Source organism: Aquarana catesbeiana, linkage group LG13 (assembly GCF_042186555.1).
Source record: "Aquarana catesbeiana isolate 2022-GZ linkage group LG13, ASM4218655v1, whole genome shotgun sequence".
Taxonomy (NCBI): Eukaryota; Metazoa; Chordata; class Amphibia; order Anura; family Ranidae; genus Aquarana; species Aquarana catesbeiana.
Window position 1 is genome coordinate 184,103,918 of NC_133336.1, and position 18,125 is coordinate 184,122,042.

Genomic DNA, 18,125 nt, shown 5'->3' on the forward strand with positions numbered 1-18,125 from the left:
TTGCACCCAAAGCCGACTGAAGAATCGGCTCGGGTGAGGACATTGCTGGATACCTGGACAGGTAAGTGTTCTTATACTAAAAGTCAGCAGCTACAGTATTTTTTTTTTGGGGGGGGCCTGGAGCTCCTCTTTAAGGTCTGCATTAGATAGTTTAACTAAGCCCAGGAGGTTGGGGAGCAATTGAAGAGGGTGTATTGTTAGAAAATTCACTCCCCCCCCCAAAAGTAATCATCCTTAAAGTGGTAGTAAACGCAGTTCTACAACTTGTACCTACAGCTAAGTCTATATTAAGGCTTTCCTATAAGTAATGTGAATATCTCCTAAACTTACACAGTTTAGGAGATATTAAGAGGGCATGCAGCTGGTGATGTTATTGGCACATGTGCACTAAAAGTCCGGCTAACAGTGTATTACACTGTATACTAGCACATTATGCGATGCATACTAGCAAATTATGACGTTGCCCTGCAGGGAAATATATTTTCTTCAACAACTGCGGTTTTCTACTGCTTTAATTTAAAAATAATAAGTAGTGAAACAATTTCATATTTCACTAAACAGCTACATATCAGAGTTAAGAAATGTTACAAAGACCAGCCACACATATGCTGATTTTTTTTTTTGTTTAATTAGGTTTCTATGAAACAATACAGGTAACTTCAAGTATGGCAAATAAGGCTTGTGTTGTCCAAATAAAAAAATAAAAATAAAAGAAAAATGAAAATAAAACAAGCCTCATTTCAAAACTGATATTTCTTCCAGAAAAAAAAAAAAATCCTAGGTTTGGTTTAGTCTGCTGAATAAAAGTCCAAATCAACCTTCTTAATTAGGCTGCATATGCAGTAATAAATAGACACTTTAATAATCTGCTGTGGCAAGAGTTAAAATATTATGTGCTGACAGCACTAGGAGAGTCAGACCGTGGCTCCCGACTCTCCAGCAGTCCCCCTCTTTAAACAATGCTCTAATCAGCGATCTCAATCCCCGAGTAGCGTTGTTGATTGGAGACTTGCCGGACCACCGGAGGAGTTGGGCCGCTGCTTTGTGTGCGTGATAGCCACAGTCTGACTCTTCTAGCGCTGCCACCACAAGGTTATTTTAGAACTCTTGCAAAAAGCAGGTTTAAAAAAGTGGTTATTACTGCATGCACAGTCTGATTGCTATACAGCAATAATTTAAGTGGGGTCAACTGAGCTTTAATGAAGGCTCTTTAAGCTCAACTCTGCTCACAACAAAAAGTGTTCCTATTTTAAATGAAGCCAAAACAGTTCTTTCACAAGTTTGAATAGCTTTTTCCAGAGTCTCCCAATTTCGGTCCTTCACCCTCAGAAGGTCACATATTTAAGAAATTCCCTCCAGGTCATTTAGAGGACAAATCAATTTTTGCACTCCTGCAGTACGATTCATTCATAATCAACTGTATCAATATTAAGAAGAAAAAAAAAAAAAAAAAAGTTACTTCTCATGAAAATTATACTCCTCCTTAATACTAAGAATAAAGATAAAAAGATGGCAATGGGGTAGAAGAGTACTTGTAGGGTACAATGGATCACATGAATCACTCTGATACTTGTTAAAGCGGAGTTCCACACAAAAACTGAACTTCCGCTTTTCTGAACCCCCCCTCCGGTGTCACATCTGGCACCTTTCAGGGGGGGGGGTGCAGATACCTGTCCAAGACAGGTAATTGCTCCCACTTCCGGGCAGACTCCCACGGAAGTCTACGCCTCTTCCCGCCCCCCCGCGCTGTCTGCTGGGACACACACGGGTCCCAGAGACAGCAGGGACCATACGGACTGCGCAGCGCGACTCGTGCATGTGCAGTAGGGAATGGGGAAGTGAAGCCGCAAGGCTTCATTTCCTGATTCCCTTACCGAAGATGGCGGCGGCAGCATCCGAGGACCGGGGGACATTTTTACCTTGGGTGCTGACATCGCGGGCGCCCTGGACAGGTAAGTGCCCTTATTTTAAAAGTCAGCAGCTGCAGTATTTGTAGCTGATTACTTTTTTTTTTTTTTTTTGCGGGACTTCCGCTTTAATTGGTTGTTCAGGCACCAATACCCTTACATGGTATAGGGAGAGAGTTCTCAGCCCTGTGTAAGCTCTAACTAGGACCTTTTTAGAGCTTTTACAGATATCTACTCAATACTGGCAGAAGGAGGAGGGGCTGAAGTGAAAGTATAAGGGCTCGATCAGATAGGCGATCAGACCCGTCCTCCGATCTGAGCCACCGTCTGCTGCATATGAATTCACCTCAGAGCTGCGTGCAGGCAATCCATAGAAGTGGATGCAGACACGGCGGTTGCACAGACACAGAGGTATGTCAAAATATGACTTAAGGGCAAGAGCGGGTGCATGGTTCCAAGCGTACAGTGACCTGCGTCCAGGTCTGTGCACCTGTTCCTGCCCACGTGATTGTGTCTGTGCAGCCGCTGCATCTGTATCCACTTCTACAGGTTGACAGTAAGCAGCTCCGAGGTGGGGAGGACGGGTCTGATCGCTTACCTGAATCAGCCCTAAGATGCTACAATATAAGTAAAAGGTTAATAAATTGTCCCTCTCCTGTGCAGAGGTAAGGCAAGTATCTTTTTTTCAGTTGTTTTTACAGCATCAATTTGGAGATTTTAGATAAGAAGAGTGTAATAAGCAGATCTTGCCTTCTAGTGCAAGGTCCACTTTAAAAGGGTGGCTTGGAGCTCATAAACAGAACCGGCAATCCAAATTCAGTTGAATAGGTTGCTGGCTCACTTGCTTGTTGCTGAATATGCCAGAAATGGTCCTATCTGTAGCCTAACCACAGAGAGAGAAGTTAAAAAGGACTTGCAATTTCTTTTTAAAAGCCAAAAGCTACAAATATTGTAGCTGCTGACTTAAAGGACACTTACCTGTCCAGAGATCCAGCGATGTCCTCACCCAAGCCGATTCTTCAATTGGCTTTAGGTGCAGGCGCCGGCATCTTGGGTAAGGGAAACCAGCAATGAAGCCTTGCGGATTCAGACCGGGTTTCCCATTACGCATTTGTGAATGGTCCCGCCGAGGGGAGTCTGGGAGGACCGGGGGCCAAACCTCCACCCCGCTAGCTGCGGCGATCTGACCGGAAGTGGGAGTGGGTACCTGTCAAAAATCAGGTAGCTGCTCCTTCCCAGAAAGTGTCAAATGAGGCAGCGGAGGGAACTGCAAACAAGCAGAACTTCCCCTTTTGGGTGAAGTTCTGCTTTAAGTAAACATGGTTTCAGCAAACCGCTTTAGGGAAATGGTTTACCTGCTTAGTGTTCAAATAAGAACATGCCATTAAGTAGGAGGTAAGAAGGACAAACAAAAAACCAAGCATAGCGTGCTCCAGGGCTATTACTGTCTTTGTACTGCATGAAAGAGCTGAAAAAAGTATTTGCTGATAAACTAAAAAAAAAAAAAAAAAAAATTATATATATATATATATATATATATATATATATATATATATATATATATATATATATATATATATATATATATATATATCTATATATCTATCTATATCTATCTATATCTATATCTATCTATATCTATATATCTATATCTATCAGCGACTGCAGATTATGAATGGATCACACCACAGGAGGAAAAGACAGAAAGAAAGAAAGAAAGACAGAACGAAAGACAGAACGAAAGAAAGACAGAACGAAAGAAAGACAGAACGAAAGAAAGACAGAACGAAAGAAAGACAGAACGAAAGAAAGACAGAACGAAAGAAAGACAGAACGAAAGAAAGAAAGACAGAAAGAAAGACAGAAAGAAAGACAGAAAGAAAGAAAGACAGAAAGAAAGAAAGAAAGAAAGACAGAAAGAAAGAAAGACAGAAAGAAAGAAAGACAGAAAGAAAAAAAGAAAGACAGAAAAAGACAGACAGAAAGAAAGGCCAGCGACTGCCGATTATGAATTGATCACACCACAGGAGGAAAAAAGAAAGAGAAAGAAAAAAAAAAAAATAAAAAAAAAAAAAAAAAAAAAAAAGGTACATTTTGCAATAGTTGACCTTTTAATTTTAACTCGACTCGAGTAACCCATTTGCTCTTACATAGGAAGACTGTGTATACCAAACAGGCCTGATGTATAAGAATTAAAGGAAAGAGAACCTGTTTTACCCACACCAGCCTGAAGCTGGCATTCAATTTCAAGCCAACAAGGAAAATCTGATTGGCTGCTGTGGGTAACAGAGGCTCATTTCCTATAGTTATCTAAGGAACAATTACAGCAGAGTTTTTTTTTTCCTTTTTTTAATATCCAGGTGAAAACACGTTTTCCAGGTAGGTTGCTTTGCTTGGAGATCCATTAACCACGTTTGTCACTAGAAAAGCCTCAGAATGTAGAGTATTTCGGACAAATCAAGCAGTTGTGGGGTTAACGTCCATTCCGCAGTGGGTTTTTATAAAGAGGCGATCCTGCGGTTATTCGGAAGATGTGGGCAATGGTTGGAGTCCGGTGTTGTAAACACACACAGCTCAGGAGTTCAGGGGATCTGTAGGTGTCCAAAGTTCGAGGTTACATTTCAGTAGCGGGAAGTGCAGCGTGGGTCAATCAATCCCTGACACAGAGCCAGGAGAGATCAGTCTGTGGTCTCCAGTACTGACTGACTCAGTGCCAGGTCCCAGTAATGTTCAGCTCCGTGCTTCTTAAAATGTTCCCGGGCCATGTTCTCTGTAGGGCACTGTTTGAATTTGATATCTCCAAAGCTGCGGTCTTTGGCTGTTCCCTGGAAATCAGGAAGTAGTATTTTATCATGGGCAAGAGAATTTAAAGCAATACACCAGACAAAAAATGTGATGGATATGAACAGCCAATATAGAACATGATAAAAATGAAGGAAAAAAAAAAAAATAATAAAAAAATAATTGTATATATTATCTTATCTATCTATCTATCTATCTATCTATATATATATATATACAGCTTTTGATATTCAACATAAATCCAAAGATTTCCCCAACAGCACTTTTTTCTGCCTCTAGATGATCTTTGATGGCCAGCTTAATTTAACCCACTTCCTCCGAGCCCAGATCATCTTACACCTGACCACAGCCGGTGATTGGACAGTGTCACTCTGCTCTCTCCTTCCAACTGCATGTTTGTCAGCAAATGAACGGATTGGCTCTTTATGCTGTTTCTTACTCTCACACTCCAGCCCTGTTGTACAAGGATGGCAAGAGGCGGATATGAGTTGGAATTTGGGTACTTAGGAATACATTTAAAGTGGATGTCTATGTTACCTGTCACTTTAAAAAGTTTGTTTGGACCAAGCTGGTGCAAAACTAATGATTTGCTTCACTAAGTGCTGCAGTGTCTCTAAGCACTGTATGTAAAGCTGGTAACTTTAGCTCCATACAGTACACAGTGCTGGGTTCGTTTTGTGAAACAGAGACTTCCTGTCTCACCCCAGGAAAAAATAGAGTATGGCTGAGCAGCGCTCAGCCATTCATAGGCAGCTTTGTAATCTTTGAATGACACAAAGTTTCCTCCGATTGGCTGAGAGAAAGGGGTGGGCTGATGACATTGCACTTTCAGACTCTGAATCAGAGGAAGCTTTGTTTTCATTCACAGGATTACAAAGCTGCCTATGAATGGCTGTGCGCCGCTCAGTCACTCTGTTTTGTTACGGGTGCGAGACGGGAAGTCTGTGTATTGTAGGTAGCTGAAGTTACATACAGTGCTTTGCGCTAATGCAGGAGTTAGTAATGCAAATAGTTTGTTTGGACCAGCTTGGACAATTAAGATCACCAAGTGTTTCTGTCTGCTGCTTCCTTCCTCTGCTATCTGCATGAGTCACTTCTGAAAAGTTTTTACGACACCAAGAGAAAAAAGGTGACACAGGAGGGATCTGCAGATGATTGACAGCCTGAGCTTACACCCTTTTCCAACTGCAACACAACAACACTACCTGCATGTAATCTGTACACACCTTCGGAAAGGAGGCCATTGGAGCTTTTCCTCATTTCTCATTTAATTAACTGACACCACTGACAATGTTCATTGCCTGTAAGGGGAATTTCTTCCCCTTACATGCTTCTCACTCTCCCCCAATGTAAAGGGGGAAAATAACAACCACCATTGTTATGGGCATTTTTATCACTGACCATCAGTGCACTCTAGTTCTTTTCTCACTGACTGCTAATCTGGTGCGACCAACATAATCTGAGCTGAAGTTCTAATCATTTTTAGCAGAGGTTCCCTGAGCCCTGATTATTATTTCAAGAGTTCCTCCACTAGAATAGACAGGGACTGATGTAATATAGTTCAATGTTCTGTGTGCAGTGTTGAAAAATACAAGCGCCATACAAAATAGAGACTACAGCTTAAAAAACTTGAGACCCTGACACCAGATCACATTATTTTAACATTAAACTCTCATAAGGATTACTTGGTGCAGAGAGGCCTTCTACGGACAGGTACTAAGAGTGTTTACTCACCTCCCAAACTAAAGAGCACTTGTTGGATTTCTTTACCGTTTCTTCATCTGAATCATCATTATCTGTCAAGAAGAAAAAGTTTAATTTTAGAGGGCACCAATAACCTACCCTTTTATATGTCAAGCAGATTTAGGCTCGATTCACACCTATGCATGTTGCTTTTGGGCGTTTTTGGAGGTTTTTTTTTCATGCTTGCCACGTTTTTGAGCAGCGTTTTTGCGGCGTTTTTGCCGCGATTTGCGTTTTTTTTTTTTTTTTTTACAGTTTTTTTTTTACAGTCTAAAAAAAAAAAAAAAAATTAAAAAAAAAAAAAAAAACAAACAAAAAAAAAAAAAACGGCAAAAACGCATCAGAAACGCTGCAAAAACTCTGCACTTGCGTTTTTGATGCTTGTCCATTGAATTCTATTACATGCAAAACGCTGCATTTTGCATGAAAAAAAGTCCCTGACCCTTTCCAAAAATGCAGAGAAACAAAAAGGCATTGATGTGAACATGTTCCATAGGAACCCATGTTAAAAAATTCCCGTGCATTTCTGCAAAATGCAAAATGCATCAAAAAACGCGCTAGTGTGAATGGAGCCTAAAGCGGAGCTCCACCCAAAAAGGAAAGCAATGCTAGTTCGCACCCTCCCCCCCCTTCCACATTTGCCACTTTTTGGTGGGTACCTGGTTTTGACATGCACCTGCTCCCACTTCCAGGTAAGATCGCTGCGGCGATCTCAGAGTATGTGCGGCCCCTCCTCCTTCCTCCCCGCTGCCTTCTGGGACACACACAGGTCCCAGAAGATGGTGGGTCCAATTAAATCGCAATGTGACTCACGCATTTGTGCAGTAGAAACCGGCTGTGAAGCCTGAAGGCTTCACTGCTGGTTACCCTTAGTCAAGACGGCGTCGCCTGCACCCGAAACCAATTGAAGAATCATCTTGGGGTGCTGAAATCGCTGGATCCCTAGACAAGTGCCTTTATTTTAAAAGTCAGCAGCTACAGTATTTATAGCGGCTGACTTATTTATTGTTTTTGCCGAGACTGGAGCCCCTCTAAGTTAGTAGGGATATTTCCAGCAAATCTTAAATGAAAAGTTAACCTTTTATAAAAATAAAATAAATGCACAACTAAAAGTAAAAAAAAAAAGTGGAGCCTGTAAAACTGTTTGCCCATACCCCTGATACAGGCAGGAAGTTACAGAATTGCACGAAGAATCAATGGACGACAATAGCATTCATCAGCGCCCTCACAGTTAATTTCAAACTACAACCCATCGGCCGCCGTACACAACGGGACTAGTTAATCAGGTTGAAAAAAAGACAAGTCCATCTAGTTCAACCAAAAAAAAAAAACAAAAAAACAAACACAATCCCATTTACACAAGCCTATACCCACAGTTGTTGGAGGAAGGCGAAAAATCACAGCAAAGCATGATCCAATTTGCTACAGCAGGGGAAAAAAATTCCTCCCCAATCACCTGAGAGGCAATCGGATGTTCCTTGGATCAACTTGTAATTAGTTCATTCACAGAACACTAAGAACAAATGGCTGCACGATTTTCAAATAGTGATAGTGGGTGCGGGGAGAAGATCCCCCTGCCCACTGTTAGGGAGGGGTTGGGTGAAACATGTAACATGTTCCAAAGGTGAACTTATCCTTTAAAGCTTGTTGCTGTACATACAATTACAGATCTTGCCAAGATTTGCCTTGGATTAACCACTTCCGCTCCGGAAGGATTTACCCCCTTCATGACCAGGGCATTTTTTGCGATATGGCACTGCGTTGCTTTAACTGACAATTACGCGGTCGTGCGACGCTGGACCCAAATAAAATTGATGTCCTTTTCCCCCCCACAAATAGAGCTTTATTTTGGTGGTATTTGATTACCTCTGCAGTTTTTATTTTTTTGTGCTATAAACAAAAAAAAGTCTGACAACTTTGAAAAAACACCAATATTTTTTACTTTCTGCTATAATATATATATATATATATATACACACACACACACATACATATACATATACACACGTCAGTATAAGCCAATATGTATTCCGCTACATATAAGTGTATATTGATTGGTTTGCGCAAAAGTTATAGCGTCTACAAACTATGGGATAGATTTATGGACTTGATTTTTTTAATTGTTTTTACTAGTAATGGTGGCGATCAGCTATTTTTAGCGGAACTGCGACATTGCAGCGGACAAATCTGACACTTTGTGGAGACCAGTGACACCAATATAGTGACCAGTGCTAAAAAAAACCACTGTCACTGTATAAATGACACTGGCAGGTAAGGGGTTAACTTTAGGAGCGATCAAAGGGTTAAATGTGCTCCTATAGTGAGTGCTTTCTAACTCTGGGGGAGAATGCTGTGACTGGAGGAACACCAAGATCCATGAAGATCTTGATGTTCCTCCCTCACAGAGCGGCGGTTTGCCTTGTTTACATAGGCAGACCGCTGTTCCTCTCCTGTAAACAATTGCGGGTGGCCAGGTATGCGATTTTGCACTTAAAGGGGTTGTAAAGGTTCCCGTTTTTTCACCTTAATGCATCCTATGCATTAAGGTGAAAAAACATCCGATGCTTACTGGCCCCCCAGCCCCCCCCCATTACTCACCTGAGCCCTCGAAAGTCCTGCATCGAGAACGTGCTGGATTTCAGCCCGGTCTTCTCGGCTCTTCATTGGATAGATTGATAGTAGCGCAGCCATTGGCTCACGCTGCTGTCAATCAAATCAAATCCAATGACGCAGGAGCCGGGGTGCGGGGCCGAGTCCTGCACTCGACGGCTATGGATGCTGAATGCAGGACTCAGGAGCACGCCTGCAAGGTAACCCTCCGGGAGAGCGCTTCTCCCAGGAGGTTATCAGAGATGGGGGAGAGCTAGGAGAGCCGCCGGGGGACCCCAGAAAACGCCATTCGAGGCCACTCTGTGCAAAACAAGCTGCACAGTGGAGGCAAGTATGACATGTTTGTTATTTTTAAAAAATAAAAATCGAACCTTTAGTGTCACTTTAAGGGCCGCCCTGCCACAGTACATGTACGTGGGGCGGTCCTTAAGTGGTTAATATTCAAAAAGGTAAAGTGCAGAAACCTGCACCAACCAGCCATTGCTTGACTGATCTAAGCCAAAGAAAGTTCAGATTAAATTAGTTGCTACGTTAATGTTTTCTTACCTTCAGAAGAACAATGGACAAGAATATATCCGTTCCTCCTTTGACATGAGACTTAAAGCGGCGTTCCACCCAAAAATGGAACTTCCGCTTTAAGGGAGGTGACCCCCTGACATGCCACATTTAGCATGTCATTTTTTTTTGGAGGGGGAGCCGGTACCCTCTTTTCGGAGGGTCCCAGCTCCCACTTCCTCCCGGGGCAACGGAAGGGAAATCACCTCGCCCCCTCTCTCTCGGCAATCATCTGGGACATGTCACAGGTCCCAGATGATTGCCCGGCCAGTCACGGCTTGCGGTGCGGCTCACGCAGTGGGTGCTCGGCTGTGAAGCCACAGCTGGGCGCCCACAGTTACAATGCCAGTGCTGCAGAGAGGAGGGGGAGATGAGCAGGGCTTCGTTCCCCCCGCATCGCTGGACCCTGGGCAGGTAAGTGTCCGATTATTAAAAGTCAGCAGCTGCAGTATTTGTAGCTGCTGACTTATTTTTTTTTTTTTTAAGCAGAACTCCGCTTTAACACCCTGTGTGTAAGCTAAAAAAAAAAAAAAAAAAAAAATACAATCCATTCCACTGTTCTACAGAAATATAGCTGGAAAATGTCCATAAATGTTATCAAGGCAATTGTTAGAAGTGTGATGATATCTTCATGGGCTTTAACTGGAAAAGCAGAATGGGTTTAAAAAATAACATCACCATACTAACCATCTGCCTTGGTGTTTGTTGCCTGCTCGTCCCACTTTATTCGAGCGAGCATCAGTCGTTTGAATTTTTTCTGAGATTTAGGTCCTAAGAAAAAAAAAAAAGGATTAAAAACAGGTTCGTAGTAGGAATTTAACAGTGATCGATATCCATGATATACCAAAGGAGTCAGACTGTACAGAAGAACAATCCTATTTGTTGCAAACTCTTCTTCCCCACTAATCAACATGGTGCACATTTATGAATCAGTACTAGCCAGTGTAAAACATACTAACAGTGTAGTAGGCCAACGGAGGAGCTCATCAGCAGTTATTAAGCACGGCTACAAGTTCCTACAAATTCCATTTCATCACGCACAGATGACCACTGCTTTCAAATGATTGTTACAACAACTCAAAAAGGTGCACATACTGAAAATATAAGAGTATCTCTTAAAAGGCCTGTTTCATAAAGACTTCAACGTGTATAGGAGCAACGTGAAGACCGAGCACTTACAAAGTGAGAGCAATAATTTTAGCACAAGGCGCTTATGGAAAAAAGTTGTGGTTGGATTTAGCTGCTGCTATAATATATACCCAAACACAAAACTCTAGAAGAAAAAAAAAAAAAAAAAAAATAAATATAATATAATATAATATAATATAATATAATATAATATAATATAATATAATATAATATAATATAATATAATATAATATAATATAATATAATATAATATAATATATAATATATATATATATATATATATATATATAAAATAAGCTAAAGTAGCGCTTAGGAGATGATAGACAACATCCTATATTGGTGATATGCCCTCTGAAGAGCGACTCCAACAACATCAAGGCGGTTTTATTATACCGTTTTGATTAGTGTGAATTTGAGGGGAGCGGTCTCGCGTGGTGCGGTGAAGGTTATCTTCTATTTGAAGAGTCACTATATGAACACCTTGGTTGTTGTTGGACTCGCTCTTCAGAGGGCATATCACCATTATCGGTTGTTAATGTCTATTTCTGTTAAAAAGATCTCAAAGCTACAGCAGGAGGAAGAATATTTATAATACTGAATTAAAGCAGAGTACAGCGGGTAAAATATATAATTATGGGCATGTGTCTACAGTTCGGTAATGATTACATAGAGCATGTAAGGGCAATATGTTTATCTGCTGTTATGCATGGGGAGAGGGGAAGAGATCACATGTGATGATATCAGTGCAAACAGGCTTTGCATTTATAAGGCGGTAACCTACCTTATCCTGCTGTGTGTTAGTGAGCAGTGTGGCTGGCTGGCTGCAGAATGAGGGGTGTGATATATGTTGAAGTGGACTTGTTCACATTTGACATGTACAGGTCTAGTGTACAGCATAATGGGAAGTGTAGTTTCATTGTATTGTAGAGAGAGGAGAGGATATAATATAATCCCTGCTGTAACACCTCCTCCTTGGCAGAATACATGCAGTATCTTTTTGAATTAGAGCAGACTTCCTGAAATTTCAGTTAGACTTTTCTCTTCAATGGTAAGGAATTTCACAAATGTAATAACTGTTTCTTGCCAATCCCGGAGTTCTGTTTTAAGCAAACTTTGTTGAAGCTTTTAAAGTACCGTTCAGCTCCAGTTTGTAAATGTTGAACACAGACCCAACGCAAGTGCCTATTGCCACTTTAAACCAACTGCTATCAGGCTTTAGCACTCCTTGAAGCTTGTTGAAAGCCTGCTAGCAACTTGTTTAAAGTGGCAAGAAGCACTTCCATTAGTCTGCGTGTTCAACATTTAAAAACTGGAGCTGAATGGTACTTTAAAAGCCTCAACAAAGCTTGCTGAAAGCTCTGCAAATGCTTTGTCAATGTTTGTTGTTCACACCGCTCTAATACAGGCTGAAGCCCATCTGAAACAGACTTTTGAGCAAGCTTTGAGCAGATTTCTCTAAGCTTGCTGTTCACACTGCTCTTATAGAACCTGACAATTGAGTGAAACAGGCTTAACTAAATTGATGTTGACCATGAAAAGTTTACCAAACCCATTAACCCCACACAATTCAGCTCAGTAAGCTGAACCTAACCATACATGCAATAATATCTCAATTCACGTTAAACAGTGTGGATAAAGGAATTCCCCCCAGCCTGCTAATGTATCTAGAAATCAGCAGAAGCTGCTAAATACCCTCTCAGTAATCACATCTGTTTAAATGAAGTCCAAATATTTGGCTTCCAATTTCCCACTTCAGCCTTCGAAAAAAGTTGATTGGAATATTGACATTTATTGAACCAGGTGGTACCAGACAGCTTGAACTTCGGCCATTTCAGGAAGAATCAGTATTGGCCAATGTATGGGCAGCTTAAGAGTTTTAGAAATATGGTTTCTCTTACCTCCTTCTACTACAACAACATTAACATCTTTATGTAACACTACTACTCCTGTCAGGTATAGCTGATTGGCATTGGCTTCAATCTTGAATTTTTTGGCAAGATTGCTTAAATTGCGGATTCTGGAAAAGAAAGACATACAAGCGCTACATTAAAAAAGTTACACACTGTAAACCCAATTCTTAGATTATTAACCACTTATGGACCAAGCCTATTATTCATCACACTTGTTTACAAGTTAAAAACATTTTTTTTTTTGCTAGAAAATTACTTAGAACCCCCAAAACACGCATTTTTTTCAGACACCCAAGAGAATAAAATGGCAGTCGTTGCAATACTCTGTCACACCGTATCTGCGCAGCGGTCTAACAAACGCAATTTTTTTGGGAAAATACACTTTTTTTAATTAAAAAAAAAACAGTAAAGTTAGCCCAATTTTTTTTCTATATTATGAAAGATAATGTTACGCCGACTAAATTGATACCATTCACGTCATGCTTCAAAATTGCACCCACTCGTGGAATGGCGACAAACTTCGGCACTCAAAAACCTCCATAGGCGACGTTTAGGCTACTTTCACACTGGGGCTTTGCTAGCGTTAGCGGTAAAGCGCCGGTCATTTTAACAGCGCTTTACCACTGTTCGAGGCGCTTTTCGGGCAGGAGCGGGCCTTTAACTCCCAAGAAGGGGTTAAAAGCGCTTGTGATGCGGGACTTCTGAATCGCTTTTCAGGCGCTTCGGAAGCGGTGTTAATTCATTCCAACGGGCAGGGGCGGTGTGGGAGTGGTGTATACATCCGGAAAGTACTCACAGTGCTTTTACTTTTTCCACATTTTCTTATGTTACAGCCTTATTCCAAAATTGATTAAATTAATGACAATGTGAAAGAAAATGGTTTGAAATCTTTGCAAATCTATTAAAAAAAAAAATCCCATGTACAAAATCCCATGCACCTTTGGCACTAATTACAGCCTCAAGTTTTTTTTTTTTTGAGTATGATGCTACAAGCTTGGCACACCTTTTTTTGGCCAGTTTCTCCCATTCTTCTTTGCAGAACCTCTCAAGCTCCATCAGGTTGGATTGGGAGCGTTGGTGCACAGCCATTTTCAGATCTCTCCAGAGATGTTCAATCACGTTCAAGTCTGGGCCACTCAAGAACATTCACAGAGTTGTCCCTAGCCACTCCTTTGTTATCTTGGCTGTGTGCTTAGGGTCGTTGTCCTGTTGGAAGATGAACCTTTACCCCAGTCTGGGGTGCAGAGTGCTCTGGAGCAGGTTTTCATCAAGGATGTCTCTGTACATTGCTGCACTCATCTTTCCCTCAATCCTGACTAGTCTCCCAGTTCCTGCCACTAAAAAACATCCCCACAGCATGATGCTGCCACCAGCATGCTTCACTGTTGGGATGGTATTGGCCAAGGAATGAGCAGTGTCTGGTTTCCTCCAGATATGACGCTTGCCATTCAGGCCAAGTAGTTCAATCATTGTTCCATTAGACCAGAGAATGTTGTTTCTCATGGTCTGAGGTCCTTCAGGTGCCTTTCAGCAAACTCCAGATGGGCTGTTATGTGCCTTTTACTGAGGAGTGGCTTCCGTCTGGCCACTCTACCCCATAGGCCTGATTGGTGGAGTGCTGCAGAGATAGTTCTTCTAGGAGGTTCTCCTCTCTCCACAGAGAATTGCTGGAGCTCTCTGAGTTCCCATTGGGTTCTTGGTCACCTCCCTGACTAAGGCCCTTTTCCACTGATCGCTCAGTTTGGCCGGGCAGCCCACCCTAGCAAGAGTCCTGGTGGTTCCAAACTTCTTCCATTTACAGATGATGGAGGCCACTGTGCTTATTGGGACCTTCAATGTTGCAGAAATTTTTCTGAACCCTTCCCCAGATCTGTGCCTCCATACAATCCTGTCTCGGAGGTCTACAGACAATTCCTTGGACTTCATGGCTTGGTTTGTGCTCTGACATGCACTATTAACGGTGGGATCTTATATAGACAGGTGTGTGCCTTTCCACATCATGTCCAATCAACTGAATTTACCACAGGTGGACTCCAATCAAGTTGTAGAAACATCTCAAGGATGATCAGAGGAAACAGAATGTACCTGAGCTCAATTTTGAGTGTCATGGCAAAGGTTGTGATACTTATGTATATGGGATTTTTTAGTTTTTAAATTTGTAAAAAATTTGCAAAGATTTCAAAGAAACTTTTCATGTTGTCATTATGGGGTATTGTTTGTCGATTTTTGAGGAGAATAATGAATTTAATCCATTTTGGAATAAGGCTGTAACATAACAAAATGTGGAAAAAGTGAAGCGCTGTGAATGCTTTCTGGGTGCACTGTAGTTTGCTGAAGTCAGTTGGTGAAAATATTCAGGTCTGGACCCTTGTTCCTCCAGCCCAACTCCACCTATAATCCTGCGCAGATTTCTGCAACACATTAGTCACTGTGGAGAAGACAGATTTTCTAAATAAAAGCACCTGAAAAGTTTCCGAAAACCAATTTCCAATAAAATCAATAAGTGCTTTCAGATTGGGGCGGTGTGCTGGTGGGGCAGGGAAAAAACTCCTGAAAGCATCTTTGGAGCGCAAAAAAAAGCACCCCCTCTCCATTGAAATGAATGGGAAATGCCTCAAAAGGCAAGAGGGCTGACATACAGCAGGCTGCATTTTATACCTGGCGTATAAGATGAACCTGCTTTTGGCCGTTATTTTTTTTAAGTGTAAAAGGTCGTCTTATATGCTGGAAAATACGGTGAGCCTATAATAAGGCTTACCTATTGGTAGTGTAAATATCTCCTAAACATGTACCATTTATGAGATATTTACATTACATGCAGCCAGTGACATCACTGGCGCATGTGTTCTGAAGGGACGGCCACGGGTGCTGTTCCTTCCGAGACCTGTGCCGTGAACGGTGGCTCCCGAGCGAACGCGCAGGAGTGATGTCATCGCGGCTCCAGCCACTCACAGCGCCAGAGCCTGCGAACCCAGAAGAAACTCCAGGGAAAATGTCAGCCGTCTCAGTGGTGTGCAGGCGCCGCTGGAAGGCTTCATTCTAAGGTAAGTATTTCATAATGAGCTAGTATGCATACTAGCTCATTATGCCTTTGTCTTACAGGTTTTTATTTAACAAACCGATAAGGTGTGGGCCAAATTCAACATTTACATGGACAAATCTCAAAATGTCATCAAATTTAAATGTCTGAATCTGGATCTACTGATCATTTTAGGTGCAGTTTTCAAGGAAGGAAGCCCCTTCCTAAATATTTATTCTGTTTATAGCATCAGATAGGACTGCCCAGGCTTCTAAAGGTTCAAGTGTCTCAGACCAAGAACATATAATAAAGTGGAACTTAACTCTCCCCCCCTACAACGATGTGACATCTGCAAGCTCCTTCGCTGGTGGCAGCATCTTCAGTCAGAATCTTGACCAGAATCATTGTCCATATTAACTGGCTGTGCTGGGATGACCCAACTCCCGGGTATACACTGGAATTCATTCTGGCATATGCCAAAATAGTACACCCGGTGGCACATGCCCAACAGTGTACACTACCCATAATATAGCAAACAGGCAGGTAAGACTCTGTTGCTGCAGAAGATACGTAGTATATCTCTTCTGTAATAAAAAGCCTGCCTGTTCACAGGTCACTCATTTTTTAAATTAATCTATAAAGCAGGAGAAATTATTCCCATTCCTGCTTCAAATTTAAAATCCCATTTTGAATGTGGATGATCAATTTTGATTTAACAAAAAGGATGCAAAGTAAAAAAAAAAAAAAAAAAAAAAAAAAAAATTGGAGGGTAGAAAATGAATTCCCAAATATTGTTTTTAATTTTTTTTCTTGTTGATTAACAAATACCTCCAGGTTTTTATACTGGAACAGTCTAATCATTTACAGAAACGTTTTCCAAGCATAAATCGGTGCAACCTACCTATATACGGAGACATGGACTCCTTGTGTTATATCTTCTTTTAATTTTTTTATTTTCTTTTCTTTCCTCTGTGCTGCTGTTAGTTTTCTGGCTGCATTGGCTTCTTCGTGTGCCCTGTAAAAGAGAGTGCAAGAATGATTGGAAATGTTCAGAATGCAAAGCTCTAGTCCTCGAAGGAATATCACCTAATATAGGACCTATCCATTAGAGCAGTAGACCAGAACAAAACTTCAGGTGCCATCAGTTTATTGGCAAAACAAAACCCTCTGAGGCCTTTTCAGCTCTGGGAATTAGTTCCAAGAAATTAAGGGCAACAAATTAATGTATTAAAGCCCAGCTGAACTTTGTACAGTTTAATTAGATGGGACATAAGTGTGGGTTCAATAAGGTACAGGGCTGTGTATTTTCTGTTACAGCAACTAAAAGACGTTTTTGGTCTTCTCCATTGTGAGCACAGGAAGTCCTTCACCTTCACTTTAACATTACGCAAAAAAAAAAAAAAAAAAAAAAAATCATACCATCATACCTCAGCATTGTATGAAGTAGTCAAGTAAAATGGAGAGCCATGATCATAAACATAAAAAGGGGTGGGACCTATGTCCCTCAGCCCTGGTTCACCCTATGAATCGCACAGACATGGCCGGGATGGGGGAATGTGTCACCAAAGATCGCCCAGTAACCATTAATAAGGTCAACTGAAACATAAATGCATATGTATCAATAGATGCTGTCATACTTCTATGCTATTATGATAGCATCTATTGATACATATGCATTCATATTTCAGTTGACATTGTTGATGGATACTGGGAGATCATCGGTGACACATTCCCCCCATCCTGGCCATGTCTGCCCCCCATTTGTGCTCTGTTGGGTTGATTTTTCTTCTGCCTCCTCAGCTCCCGAGCCGGACGCTCATTACTGCCGCCTCTGTGTATCAAGCAATGAGTAGTCTGATCCAGCCTCTGGTAAGTATAGGGCCATGCGTTTTGAACCCTTTTGACTAATTGTCAGGATACCATGTCTGTGCTGATACTTATTTGGTTCATTATACCCCCAACAGATGTACTACACACGCATATACATCTGATGAAACGAGCACGGTCTTGTGAAGCGTGTTGAGCTACTTTTCATGCCTGTGTACTTTGCAATTTACATTCTATACCATAATACATGTAATTACATTTTTTTCCTGTATGTATCATTTCAGTGGCTTGGCTATGATTCATGTTTATGTTTGCATGTCAATTTTAATCAATTTTGAGACCGCATTTACTCTGTCAATTGTTGGCTAACCGCATTCACCTCATTTAAAGTCCCGGGGCGATTTCCTGTTTTTTTGTTGCTATGCCTCATGGGACTTGTAGTTCTGCAACAGCTGGAGGTCCGCTAATTGCATATCCCTGGTCTAGAAGATATTGCAGATAAGTCAGTTCCTGCAACAATTTATGAAGGTTTAGGATCCATCCGAACCACTGTAAAGTCTGGACCATCAAAGCCACGTTTGTCCAATAGAGCCCAGGCCGATA

General features: G+C 41.5%; 1 protein-coding gene across 1 annotated transcript in view; it reads right to left on the reverse strand.

Moving 5' to 3' along the window:
- Nucleotides 1-2,004: 2,004 nt before the first annotated feature.
- Nucleotides 2,005-18,125, reverse strand: part of PRPF3 (pre-mRNA processing factor 3) — a 64,527-nt gene continuing 48,406 nt past the window's right edge. The window contains exons 12-16 of the mRNA XM_073609940.1: nt 16,597-16,710; nt 12,665-12,783; nt 10,305-10,388; nt 6,444-6,505; nt 2,005-4,732 (exon numbers count right to left, since the gene is read on the reverse strand). Coding sequence (XP_073466041.1) covers nt 4,586-4,732; nt 6,444-6,505; nt 10,305-10,388; nt 12,665-12,783; nt 16,597-16,710 — 526 coding nt within the window. The 3' untranslated portion in view covers nt 2,005-4,585. The remainder of the gene's footprint in view (nt 4,733-6,443; nt 6,506-10,304; nt 10,389-12,664; nt 12,784-16,596; nt 16,711-18,125) is intronic.